The sequence below is a fragment of the Poecilia reticulata genome, chromosome 7 (genome assembly GCF_904066995.2).
Source record: "Poecilia reticulata chromosome 7, P_reticulata-male-v2, whole genome shotgun sequence".
NCBI classification, from domain to species: domain Eukaryota; kingdom Metazoa; phylum Chordata; class Actinopteri; order Cyprinodontiformes; family Poeciliidae; genus Poecilia; species Poecilia reticulata.
The window spans coordinates 18523089-18535779 of NC_088836.1; the positions used below are offsets into that span (position 1 = coordinate 18523089).

The following is a 12691-nucleotide window of genomic DNA, read 5'->3' on the forward strand; positions in this document are numbered from 1 at the left end:
AAGATAATTCTAATCTTTTTAGATCTATCTATCTATCTATCTATCTATCTATCTATCTATCTATCTATCTATCTATCTATCTATCTATCTATCTATCTATCTATCTATCTATCTATCTATCTATCTATCTATCTATCTATCTATCTATCTATCTATCTATCTATCTATCTATCTATCTATCTATCTATCTATCTATCTATCTATCTATCTATCTATCTATCTATCTATCTATCTATCTATCTATCTATCTATCTATCTATCTATCTATCTATCTATCTATCTATCTATCTATCTATCTATCTATCTATCTATCTATCTATCTATCTATCTATCTATCTATCTATCTATCTATCTATCTATCTATCTATCTATCTATCTATCTATCTATCTATCTATCTATCTAATTGAAGCGTAAGAGCGAAATTCCTTTCGCATTTAAATGTGGCGCTCAGTGCGTCACCGTGGTGCGCCTGAGCTCCATCAGACGCGTTTAGTTGAGGCAGAGGAGAGGGGCGCTCGCCTGCACTGACAAGTGGACGGATGTGCGGCGATGCCCTTGCGAATGAAAGCGTCAGCAGCGGCCTCTGAGCAGCAAACGGGGAGATTTCGCCTCGGTGGGGAGACAAGGGGGAAGACGAGGGTGCAGCGCCTGTGAGCATAACATCGGCATCTGGCAGCGTGCTCGATGGCGGCGGCCTGCGGATAGTCGGAGGAAGCCGGGGGCTGGATTTGACATGTCGCAGAGATGTACTGGTGAGTCCGCTGGAGCTGCGGAACACGGATGAAGCCTGGAATGGTGTAACTAGTAATTTCAGGGAGGGTCATTGTGAACTACTGTTGACCTAATATGGGGGCTGCTGACTGAGAATGATCCTCACTGGCGTAGTTTGTTTACACAGGTTTAAGTAAGGCACATACGAATGTCCACAAAGGCCAAGTGATGGATGGAAGTGGGGTGATCACCTGGACGCCTTATATAAACATTTTGCTTGCAAAAATCCTGAAATGATTTCAATGTAAACCCAGTTTAACAAGCTATGATATGGCATGTTATTGTTTGCACTAACAGGGAGCAAAAACATGTTGGGTTAATTTGCACCCATCAACTGGACACACAGGCCATGGAAATGTTGCAGCTGAAAATAAGCCTTTCTATATAAAGAAGCAAATACGGCATTTGTTTGTAGCTGCTTGTCATCGGCCAGCTTATTTTAGCTCGCAGAAGACTTCACACTGACAGAGGAATGAGCTGCCGCACTACCTTTATCTTACTCCAAAAGTATTAATACCTACTAATTACCACAAGTTCAACATGTTCAGCATTATTTATAGACTTTTGCACCGTCTAAACAGGTTTTCTTTCTTATCTTCTCTGAAGAAAAGGACTAAAACTGTGCTAGCTTTAGTCCCCTTTGGCCAGATCATCTTCTTCTATATGTTTACTGTACACCCTGCATGATTAAACTCAAACTGCGAATGAGACTTTCTTATTGCCAGTCATGTTTAAAGGGTCGATGTCTGGAGCGCATGATTAATATAGCCTGTCTAGAAATTCTTCCAACTAACTAAGGGTTTCTGTGGCTTCTACCAAATCACAGAGTCTCTTATCAATATCTCTAATTAGTGCTACGTTTGCCTTTGATGATTGTTTGAATGATACTCTGTGAGATGGTCAAGACTTGGGATATTGTTATATAACCTAATCCTACTTTAGCAAAAACTTTTGTCCAATCTGCTTTAATCCTTGGTCTTCTCTGAAGTTCTCTAACAAACCTCTAAGGCCTCCTCTCTTTAGGTGACTCTATCTATCTATCTATCTATCTATCTATCTATCTATCTATCTATCTATCTATCTATCTATCTGTCTGTCTGTCTGTCTGTCTGTCTGTCTGTCTGTCTGTCTGTCTGTCTGTCTGTCTGTCTGTCTGTCTGTCTGTCTGTCTGTCTGTCTGTCTGTCTGTCTGTACAATTTGATATCGTCAACTTTGAGCAAATACATTTTGAAGATGGTCTTCTGAAACAGCAACGTAGTGAAACAGATTTGTTCTTAATCAAAGCTACCTAAATAATATCCATGACTGGCTGGATATTCCATGTTAGGAGCTGAATTGGTTCTTATGTTATGCACAATATACTGTTTTACATTGTAAAATGGACTTCAAAATGTCTTTAAATGATCTCACAGAGTATGTGGGCCTAAGTTTTACTGACCACTGTGATCATCAGCAGTATTCCAGTCTAATTTGAACCTAATCTCTTGGGTGAAGCTGTCCATGGTACTGGACAATCAGTGTGACCATTTTATTAGTTACAAGAGTTATTTTAAAATATGCTGCTATTGAAGATGCTCACAATTTCTCACATTTGCACTTCAGCTGTTAATCAAGACTGTGGTAAAAATTTCTAATAATCTGATTTTGTTGTTTAGAGGTGATTGACGTTTTGGTCAGTGTGTTTATTAAAACAAATATTGACAATGGTGAAGGATGCTATGTAGCAAGTGTTGAATAAGAGGGATGGTTAATGATTTCAAATGTGTTATTATTGATGATTTATTTCAGTTTAGCTAAAGTAATGTACACTGCACACCTTAATGCACCATGATGCTATTGCTGCGTGAAGCATTGTGCAGAAGGTCAGTGAATTAAAATTAAAATTAGAGAACAGCTAGGGAAAGCCTATTTTGACAATGGACTTCCTGTTACCGTCATGTTATTTGAAGGTTCACTCATAATTAACACAGACAAGAACACCCTACAGATTAAAAAGCACAGACAACTCACTGCTGCTGTCAGCTGTTACTCTCAGTCATTTTTGTCACCTGTCTTTCTGATGACTGAAGTCAATCCCAACACGTCCTCTGTCACAAGGATCTCCATATGCATGCACGCACATCAAACTTTAGTATTTTATCGTTTCACTGAAGATAGGGCAACCAGAAAGACTTCACTGCAACCAGCTGAGGTGGTGTAGGCAAGGTTCACTTTCTTCTGCACTTTCTGGAAGCAGCATTTTAGTTGCGAATACTGGCTCCATTGGTGAAAGCACAGTTAGGCCTTTAATGATCTATGTCTGAACTGGTTGATAATCAGCCCTCAATGATAAAGAGGTTTCTAAAGTGAAAGTGTTTCCAAAAAAAAAAAAAAAAAAACGGAAATGCAAACAACACGATGCTAGCTGAAACAGCCCGCAATCAAAGAATCACTCATCTGAGACAACATGGATTGTCTGGGAAGATAAAGAATCAGCAGGCATCAAGCTTCATATTTATGATTTGGGTTGTTGTTCATTGACAGCACTGCTGGTTTCACAGTTTGTGGGCAATATTTTCCACTCCTTTCTCACAATAATTTTGATGGTGTCCTGAAAAAGTACTTGACTTTTCCTTATCCTCTGTGCATTATGAGTCATTGTTGAAACATGCCTTAATCTCCCTGACAGTGTACACAAACATAAGCCTTTTATTGAAATATCACATTTAGACTCATCCTTCTGACATTTCTCTGATTTATTGAACCTTCGTCAGACATTAAATTGTTCTTGGCCTATGGCACTGTCTTGTTTGTATCTTGAGGGCATCAGAGGGTTTTTGAGTCTTTCTAAAGTAAGCCAGCTACTTGGAACAGTTTCTGGACAGTTGATCCAGACTCTGCAGTTGGACGAGCTCACAGCGTTGGCTGCCAGCTGAAGAGTTTGCATCTGTCACACAGACCTGACAAAGAAAAAGACCTTGCAGGAAAAATTGGACCTATTTCTGCAGGATAGGGTAAAGTGTGGCCAACATAGTAACACTGAGTGAAGACTACTGAGCAGCACTGACGTAGAATTATTTGGCAGTTACCTTTGAAGTTAATACGGTCCTGTCGGGTTGTTTTCGACTTCTTTTTTTTATTTTTAAAGGTGCCTAAAAGCCCTGAAAGTTAGCAAGAGCTCCTTTTTGAGCTGTGATTTTTTTCTTTGGAAACAAGTTTGCTGTATAAAACCAAGAAAGTGTTTTTATAATAAATTTGACACTTTTAATTTGTTGAATTACAACATGGAAGGACACCATATTGACATATTTCTAACGCTGAACTTTGAGCAGTTTTGAAATACTAGCTACAGAAATTTGACAAATTCTAACGAGCAATTGCAAATACTTTAGTTAAACTTTTGACACAGCAGCACACCTACAAAAACACAAGTCACTGAAGCAGAAGTGGATGTGCAGAAGAAGATGAAAAACACCAATTCCTGAAAAAATTTTTCTAAATATTTTTGTTGAAGTTATAAAAAAAACCATTACATACTCTAAATAAAGTGGTAAACTTTGCATTTGAATTGACATGTGATTGACATGTAATGCTGCATTCAGACCGACCGTTTTTCACGCGTCAAAAACGTGTCCAACACCTTGTGTTGGAATATCGAGAGAGTGTCTTTGCTCTACTAACTGAAAGCATTGTTTGAAATCACTAGATAATTAATAAGTGTTGTGAGTTTGGTGAGTGTCACAAACTCACAAACTAGCTGGGCAGAGACGAGGGTCCATATCAGTGCTGTTTTTGTCTCACCCAAGCCCAATTTGACAACCTGCTGCTAACCCTCACCGATGTCTACACTGATTAAAAAAAGGACTCGACAGCGGCACATTCATACCACAGAAAACAGGGTTAAAACAAAAGTCTAATGAATTAATAAAAATGATCATTTTTCTGAATCAAGGCCTGTTGATTTAGCCGTACTCATTTTCACTAATACTTCGGTCTTTTCAGGGCTCCACCTACAGGCCACTACGTCATATAGTCGCTCTGATTTGTTGATGCTTTGCATGCAGATTTTACAACTCCAGCATCAATTTTCTAGTGTGATTATGACACAGCAAAAGATACAATAGGGAAAAACAGGAAATGACAGAACTGCTGACATTGACTAATATATTTGAGGAGTACATTTGAGCAAATGTACACTTAAAAACAACAGCAATAAAAGTGCAGAGGGATGGGGAAAATGCAGTACTCTGATCTCTGGGTTTGTTTTTAAGGGTTAGGTAAGCCACAGGTGTTCATTAGTATAATACCTGATATCATCAATATAGCAATCCACTGGAGATAAAACTGCATCAAGTGTCTGACAGTCTCCGGGTCTAATTTCCCTACAGCCAGTTTCTATAGTGTCAAGGAGGGATATCTTGTTGTAGGGCTGGTGATGATGGATTTTTAACCTCCATACTAACAAGGATGCCACTACAGTATTAACAGAAAGTCCTACCATTTTTGGATAGGCTTCAAATAGCAAGGCTACAGCTTGTACTGAGTGATCGCAGACGTCTTAATGTTTACATCCACCTGATCCTTCTCTGCCTTTGGTACCACATGTAGCTAGATATGCTTAATATATAGAGAGTATTGAGAATTTTGAAAATGTGATTTACAAAATAGACCAATCCATAATATCTGATCGTCTTGTTTTATTTCCTCACAGTGTTATCTGTAGCCAGAAGGTGATGGCAGTGCTGGCAGAGCTTCACCTCTACTTCTACCCCTTCCACCTGATCGATGCCTGCTTCCTGCATAAAGACATCATTTGAAATCTGGACTGCCTTCATCCCTTCCTCTCCTTCTGTCTCTCCTCACCCATTTCATACCGCCCCCTCCACCCTCTTCATCCAGCTGCTTTTTGCCTTTCCCTCGGTCTCTCCTCTCACCATAACATCTTCCTCCTCAACCTGGAACTTCTCTGCAAAGTTTTCGTCTTTGTGATGGCTTGCTTTGGGCGCTCTCTGGACTCACCGTGCACACTAGCCTTGCTGGTAGGCTTTCAGTTTGCCTTTGTGCTCTATTTCTCCCTCGGGGGCTTTAGAGGCCTGGTGTCTGTTCTGGTGCACACCACAGAACCAGAATTTGATTATTCTCGACCTCATGACGTTTACACCAACCTCAGTCACCTTGGGGTACCACCGCCCCCTCCTCGGAACTCTGGCACTGGGCTTCCTGCTTCAGGACAACCGCTGAAAGACTGCCCGATTCCTTCCCCCCTGTTGGGTGAGAGAGAGAAGTGTTGAATATAATCTGGTAGGCATAGTAAATAGTGACATAGTGAAAGATGTTACTTAATTTTTCCCTCTTTTTTCTGTTCCCCAGTTGGACCAGTGTCTGTCCATCTTTCCTCCCCTCTGTCTCTGGAGGACATCCAACAGAGGAACCCTTTAGTGTTGCCTGGTGGACGGTACCGGCCTCCGGACTGCGAACCGCGCCACCACACAGCAATAGTGGTGCCGTTCCGAAATCGCATAAGCCACCTACGTTCTCTTCTGTACCACCTGCACCCTTTCCTGCAAAGACAGCAGATACACTACAGCATCTACATTGTACAGCAGGTCAAGTGATGTGTTTTCATCTGTTTTTGTAATATGTGTGTAGCTGTGGAACGTTTACATTTTCTCTCCCCTTGAGGAAAACCAACATGCATGAAAGATGCATAATGCAAATCATTCAAATCAACAACAAAGTTTGACTTTTTTGAAAAAACGACAAATACAAGAAGTCTCTTTCAATGTCAAATTAAAAAAACAATTTCTACACTATAATGACAATATAAAATGGTGCTTGCTGCAGCTGTGCTGTTGGCAGAGAAACAAGCTAACATTGCAGGAAACTGTTTATCCACCATCATTGGTAGCCATGCTTACTAGCCTGTACATTCACAGCAGGCTCTGCAGGAGCTGTGCCACGTAGCAAAGAGGAGAGTGTGCAGTGTGTACATGAGCATGTTTGACAGTGCTAAGACCCTCCTTCTGGCTCTAATTATTGATTATTTCTAACCAATAGCGGTGCACTTCTGCAGATGGCAGCAGGACCGCAGGGGGAAGGCAGAAGAGCTCAATTTTTTTCCCTCAGATTATCCATCACATACTGTCAGTACATAGTGTCGGATTAACAAATATGTAAAAAAAAAAACAAAAACATATTTTTTTACAAAAGTTATTTACTGCAGCTTTGAAGGTTGTTATGAAGACTCAAGATGCGCCTCAGTGCTTCACCTTTTGTTCTTCCATTGTCATCTTTGATACACTTCAATGACTTCTGTGGCTGAGATCAGTGACTTTATACTGGCCATTTCCTGAATTACGATAGTCAACATGTGTCTCTTACCCATTATAAAGATTAGTTAAGAGAAATGAGCCACTGTGCATGAATATTCGTAACACAACAAAGCATATCATATCAAGAGTTCCTAAACATGCTGATCATCTTACAAAAATAAATATTAACCAGTTAAAGAAAGTTCTTCTTATTATTATTATTAGTATTATTATTTGTTCCTTCAATTTTAAGATTTCTCTCTGATTTTGTGTTTGGCTTCAGTGGGGGAACGGCACCTTTAACCGAGCCAAGCTGCTGAACGTAGGGGTGCGGGAGGCTCTCAAAGATGAAGACTGGAGCTGCATTTTCCTTCACGATGTCGACCTGCTGCCAGAGAACGACCACAACACTTACACCTGCCACAAGCAGTTTCCCACACACCTGTCTGTGGCCATGGACAAGTTCAGATACAGGTAGAAGAACACAGTGAAATGAGCTTGTGGAATTTCATTGTTGCTGCATTGCAATGACTCAGTGGTATGTGACCCTCTTAGGCTGCCGTACCCTCAGTACTTCGGTGGTGTGTCTGCAGTGACCCCAGATCAGTATATGAAGATGAATGGCTTCCCAAACCAATACTGGGGCTGGGGGGGAGAGGATGATGACATCGCTGCCAGGTGAAGCTCACTGTAGAGGCAAACAGAGCATGTTTGCATAAGAGTTGTGAGTTCAGGCTAAGAATAGAGAATTCATAAGCATTTCTCTCCTCGTTTTGCATTTCATTTTTGCTTTGCTCTACTCATTCATTTTTTTTTCATTTTTACCATTTATTTCACTGCTGCATATTTTTGCTTTTACTTGTGTGTACTGACATCATTTTTCATCCTCATGTCTTTCCATTGCTGCCACTTTTTTTTGTGTCACTTGGAGTGATCTCAGTGGGTATGTTTGCATGGACTAGATCTGCTTAGGGTCGTTTAGAGTTTACAATAAGTATTTATTTGTTCTGTTTCCTTCTTAGATATTAGTTATGCTGTAATATTTTTTCTGTCAGTTTTATGACTGAGTCTGTTGTTGCTGTTGACTCCTGTTACTTGCTGCCAATCCAGAGTGCGGTTGTCTGGTATGAAGATTGTGCGCCCTCCAGTGGCCATTGGCCATTACAAGATGATCAAGCATAAAGGAGACAAAGGCAATGAGCAAAATCCACGCAGGTACTAGATAAAACTGGCACACAATTTATACACATTTGATCTTATTTTCAAAGAAATAATAAATGCAATTGTTGTTTATTTAATAAAAATGGAAATAATAAACTGTCTTTAATACTAACAAATTCTGATGAAATACATTGCAGTAGAGCCACAGACCGAAATGACAGTTGTAGCCACAATCATTTCAGTTGAATCACAATTAAAAATCCTCATCAAAGCTTGGTGACCTTTTTGGAGAAAAGGACAAGTTAAAAAGACATTCTTTTAGAAAAAAAACTTTGTCAGTAATCATTTCAGAACTATGACTTTTTGTGAGTGTTACATTTTGGAATATTCACTGGACCGAGAAAACACAAATTGTGGGCTGAGAGGAAACAGTGTGGTTGCTGAAAATGCTAAACGGATCATTATGCGTATTTTTAAAAGCAACAAACAAACTTCAGAGTTAGGGTTACATTTTATAACAGTCAAAACAGAAAACGTATGAAGTATGAAATTGCAAACAACAACAAAAGAAGGAGGAAGTCTAGCTAAAGAAAACATGAATGCCAGGAAAAGTTGTTAAAACTTGAGTCAGAAACCACAGAGTGCAAAAACCCGAGGTGCTGTGTGTCATTCTAGATTCGACCTCCTGAAAAAGACCAGACTCAACTGGCACTCTGACGGCCTCAACTCTTTGACTTATGAGCTGCTTTCCAAGGAGCTGGAGCCGCTCTACACCAACCTGACCGTCAACATTGGAGAGGACCCCCGATTGACCCAGGGTAAAGCTCACAGTGCTGTGAAAGCAACGCCTGTCCATCCACATAGCGCCAGCAAGGACAAAGGACCTGCCAAACAAGTGAAAAGTCTAGAAGAAGCAGTGGCAAAAAATAGCACTTTGGTCAAGCCATCTGGTGAAAAGACAGGACTCATCCTGTCGAAGACAGCAAATCAGACTACACAGGAAAAGGCAGGAGTGATGAAATAAATATGAAATGTAATAATCTTGCACTTGTAGCATAAAGTGGTCATCATTTTTTATCTCTCCGACAAAATGATGGAAAGCAGCATTGATTTGCTGTAGTTACGCACTGGATCACAAACACACAGCCTGTTTCATTTACAGGTGTGGATTCAGGACTACTGAACCCATTTTGCTGGGTTATGATCTGCTGAATGTGGTGCTGACTGTACTGACTGGCAAAGAGACCATAAGTAGAAAGATAAAAAAAACAAAGAAGAAAACTCAATTGAATTTTTGTTAAGATCCAAAATGCTAGCTGGAAATGAGATGCCGACATTTGTAGATCTCTACAGACTGGAACTGCAAGTTGCAGGCAACACATCTGCAGAGCGGCGGCTTCAATCAGTCTGCACCTCTGATTCCCTCCTGCTAAAAAAAAAGAAAAAAAAAAGCTGCTGCTGTCTGTCCACCTTGCTCCACGGAGGGGTTTGTGTTTCTGTGCCTTCTCTCTTTTATGCGCATTTTATAGACTGATAGGGATGCTTTTAGGGGCTAAGATAGGGTAGGTTTGGCTTCTCCTGCCAGCTGGGAGGACACAGCTGATTCTGGACCAGAACAAGCCCCTTGTTCCAGGACTGCTGTTTTTATATATTTGCTTGCATCGATCAATCACTGACCAACTCCATAGTTCTTGAAATATCCTAGAGTTTATATTTATATATCTATATATAGAGATACATCTTTATTTGTGTACTCCTTTAGTTTAATGTCCTTCATTACGGTCTGGTGCCTCTCTCTCTATGACGTTTAGTTTAGAGACAATCAAATTATATGGGAGTGTAAGCTGTATTCAAACACATAACGAAAATGACGTGGCATGATAGTTGTTGTGTCTAGTTTGACTATATTCTTGATACACGGATAGATTTGTGCTTCTGATATTACTTGTGTTTTTTTATTTTATTTAAATTGTTTCCTTTTAGATTAGTCAGGCGTGAGATTAAGAAGAAAACTTGCAGACAGTGACATAAGGCACAAATCAAGAAAAAATGTCAAGCTAGTGTTCTAGTATCTAAAGTGGTTATGGTGACAACAAAGCACTGTGCGTAGATATAGCTACAAACAAACGTTTGCCTTTTTCTGTCTGTCTTTATTTGCTATGGTGAAGCTTTAGTGACTTAAGCAAGAAGATGTTTCTATCCCAAAATATTTTTTTCTTTATGTAAAACTGGAGGTTTGTCTGATCAGGAGATGCATGTAGGTTATCATCCACTTGTAAAAGCTAGCAGCAGCTTAATTTTGTTGTTGTAAAATATCAGCCATTCTGAATGTACTTTTTAGTGTCCATCTTAGTTTATGTTTTGTAAGGAGAGTTTATTTCCAGTGCCTTGCTGAGGTATCGATACACCCTAAACCTTTTTTCACATTTTGGCACGTTGCGACCATAAACTTCAGGGTATTTCATTGGGATTTTATGTCAGAGAGACACAATCGCAGTGCAGTGATGTAAAGAGGAAGGGAAGAGTTGTTGTTGTTGTTTTTTTTTTTTTTTTGCAAAATGAAAGGAACATCTAAAAAGCGTGGAGTGTATTTAGTCAAAATTTCATAGACTAACCTGTTGTTGCTATTTCAGCTCCCAGTCTTTTGCAGTATTTCAGATTGGATGAACATTGTCTGTGAACATTGGTTTTGAAGTCTTGGCTGTAAGAATCTTAATTGAATTTAAGTCTGGACTTTGACTGGTCCATCCTAGCACATTTTAGATTCTTTCACTACCTTGCTTGCCACTACTAACGTTAGCCGGTTCAGTGTACTCCGGCTTCCTTTGATGCACATCTTATATGTTTAGCATGTAAGATGCCAAAGCTCAAACAAAAATGCTATGGAAACTTGTATAAGGAGAGAAAAAAAAATCAAGTTGATATTTATTAATCAATGTCCTCAATGCAATATTGAACAACCATATAAAAATGACATCTTTTTATAATATTGTTCACCTTGGTTATGTAGATAATGTTTTATAATGTTTATACGCCATATTCTCCAACAAACATCTGATACCTTCGCAGACTAGCTACATTTATACTAAAGCTGAATTAAACTCAGATAGACATATTCACTTAATGTAAGGATGGCTGGACAAATGGTGTCTTTTCACATGTTTATTGCTATTTAAAAAAAAAACTCTTTCCATATCTCAACTATGCACTGCTTTGTGTTGGTTTACAAGATGAAATTAATTGAGGTTTCCGTCTGAAATGTGACAAAATATGAAACGGTTCAACTTGTATGGGTGCTTCTGCATGGCTCTTTACCTTAATAGACTTAAATCTTATCACTTGTTGGCAATATGATTTCTTGCTGCTATCTGAAACTGTAAAACTGAATCATTTGTACAGTTACAGTACAAATGAAGTACTGTAACTGCTGATGTGGGATTTTGTTATCATACTAACAGGTGATGAATGAGTTGGTCTGAACTGAATGTATTCCATTTTTAAACTGTTTATTGTCACTGATAGCGCTAAATATGTTGACTTCTAAGGTGAACCTCGAAAGTGTTCTCTACATTGGATTAGATAGATGTCCCTTTTTAAAGCTGTCACCTTTCTCTGCATTTGTTTTGTTAACTGTGTGCCTCATAAAATCATTTAAAAAGCCCCGTAATGACTGAGGGACCGGACCTGCACTGCACAGTGAGACGTGAGCGCCCTCATGTGGCGCAGACTGGCGAGAAATACCAGATGCTGAATGAAACTGCAGTGTTGTGACAAGAATGTTAATCATTAACGTTTGCCATTCACAGGCTTTGAGCCAATCAAATCCCTGCATTTCCCTGACAGGATTTTTTTTATTTTTTTATTCACGCAGTATCACATGACTGTCACGTCAGCTCAAAGGAGAAGAGAGGCTCAGAATTGTACTCGCCAGTGGAATCATAAACTACATGGTGGAAAGAGTTTTATGAATGGATGCTATTTTAAAGAAGCCTTCCATGCTAAATATGAAGTATTATAATAAAATATAGATTCGAGAGACAAATCGGATTAATTAAAAAAACAAAAAAGAATTTATGCAATACTACTGTTTAATAAATGAAGGATGATCTTTAAGTAATTAGATACCTTGGGACAAATGTTTTATTATACATACATGTGAACGCTTTTAAAGAAATACGATCTCAGCAAATTAATCAGCAAACTGTGTGCTTAATGTAAGATTGTTATATATTTATTGAATACATTAGTTTTTATAAAGAGTTTTCCAAAAGCGTTGAACTTATATAATACAGAAATTAATGCATGATCATTAAGATGAATTGGAATTTTTTTATTAATTTAATTATGCTTTTTAATCATTTATGTGTTTTTATGAAGGATAAAAAAGAAGGCTGGCTATATAGTTGAGTTATTCATTAAAAAAGAACACTTATTACATAAACACTGGAGATGGTCTTAAATTATTTA

The 12691-nt window shown here is 38.9% G+C and overlaps 1 protein-coding gene across 1 annotated transcript; it reads left to right on the forward strand.

The window, feature by feature from the left end:
• Nucleotides 1-470: 470 nt before the first annotated feature.
• On the forward strand, nucleotides 471-9271 carry b4galt3 (UDP-Gal:betaGlcNAc beta 1,4- galactosyltransferase, polypeptide 3). Its single transcript, XM_008413824.3, has 7 exons — nucleotides 471-753; nucleotides 5464-6023; nucleotides 6123-6358; nucleotides 7347-7537; nucleotides 7619-7741; nucleotides 8174-8278; nucleotides 8900-9271. The coding sequence occupies exons 2-7, from the start codon at nucleotides 5741-5743 to the stop codon at nucleotides 9246-9248; spliced, it is 1287 nt and encodes a 428-aa protein (XP_008412046.3). The 5' UTR covers nucleotides 471-753; nucleotides 5464-5740; the 3' UTR covers nucleotides 9249-9271.
• Nucleotides 9272-12691: the final 3420 nt, after the last annotated feature.

Bases quoted from the DNA above. Each gene is read 5' to 3' on its own strand.
- b4galt3 (XM_008413824.3), top strand. From the start codon at position 5,741: ATGGCTTGCTTTGGGCGCTCTCTGGACTCACCGTGCACACTAGCCTTG. The intron at 6,024-6,122 runs GTGAGAGAGAGA...TCTGTTCCCCAG, and splicing joins GATTCCTTCCCCCCTGTTGG to TTGGACCAGTGTCTGTCCAT. The intron at 7,538-7,618 runs GTAGAAGAACAC...TGACCCTCTTAG, and splicing joins ATGGACAAGTTCAGATACAG to GCTGCCGTACCCTCAGTACT.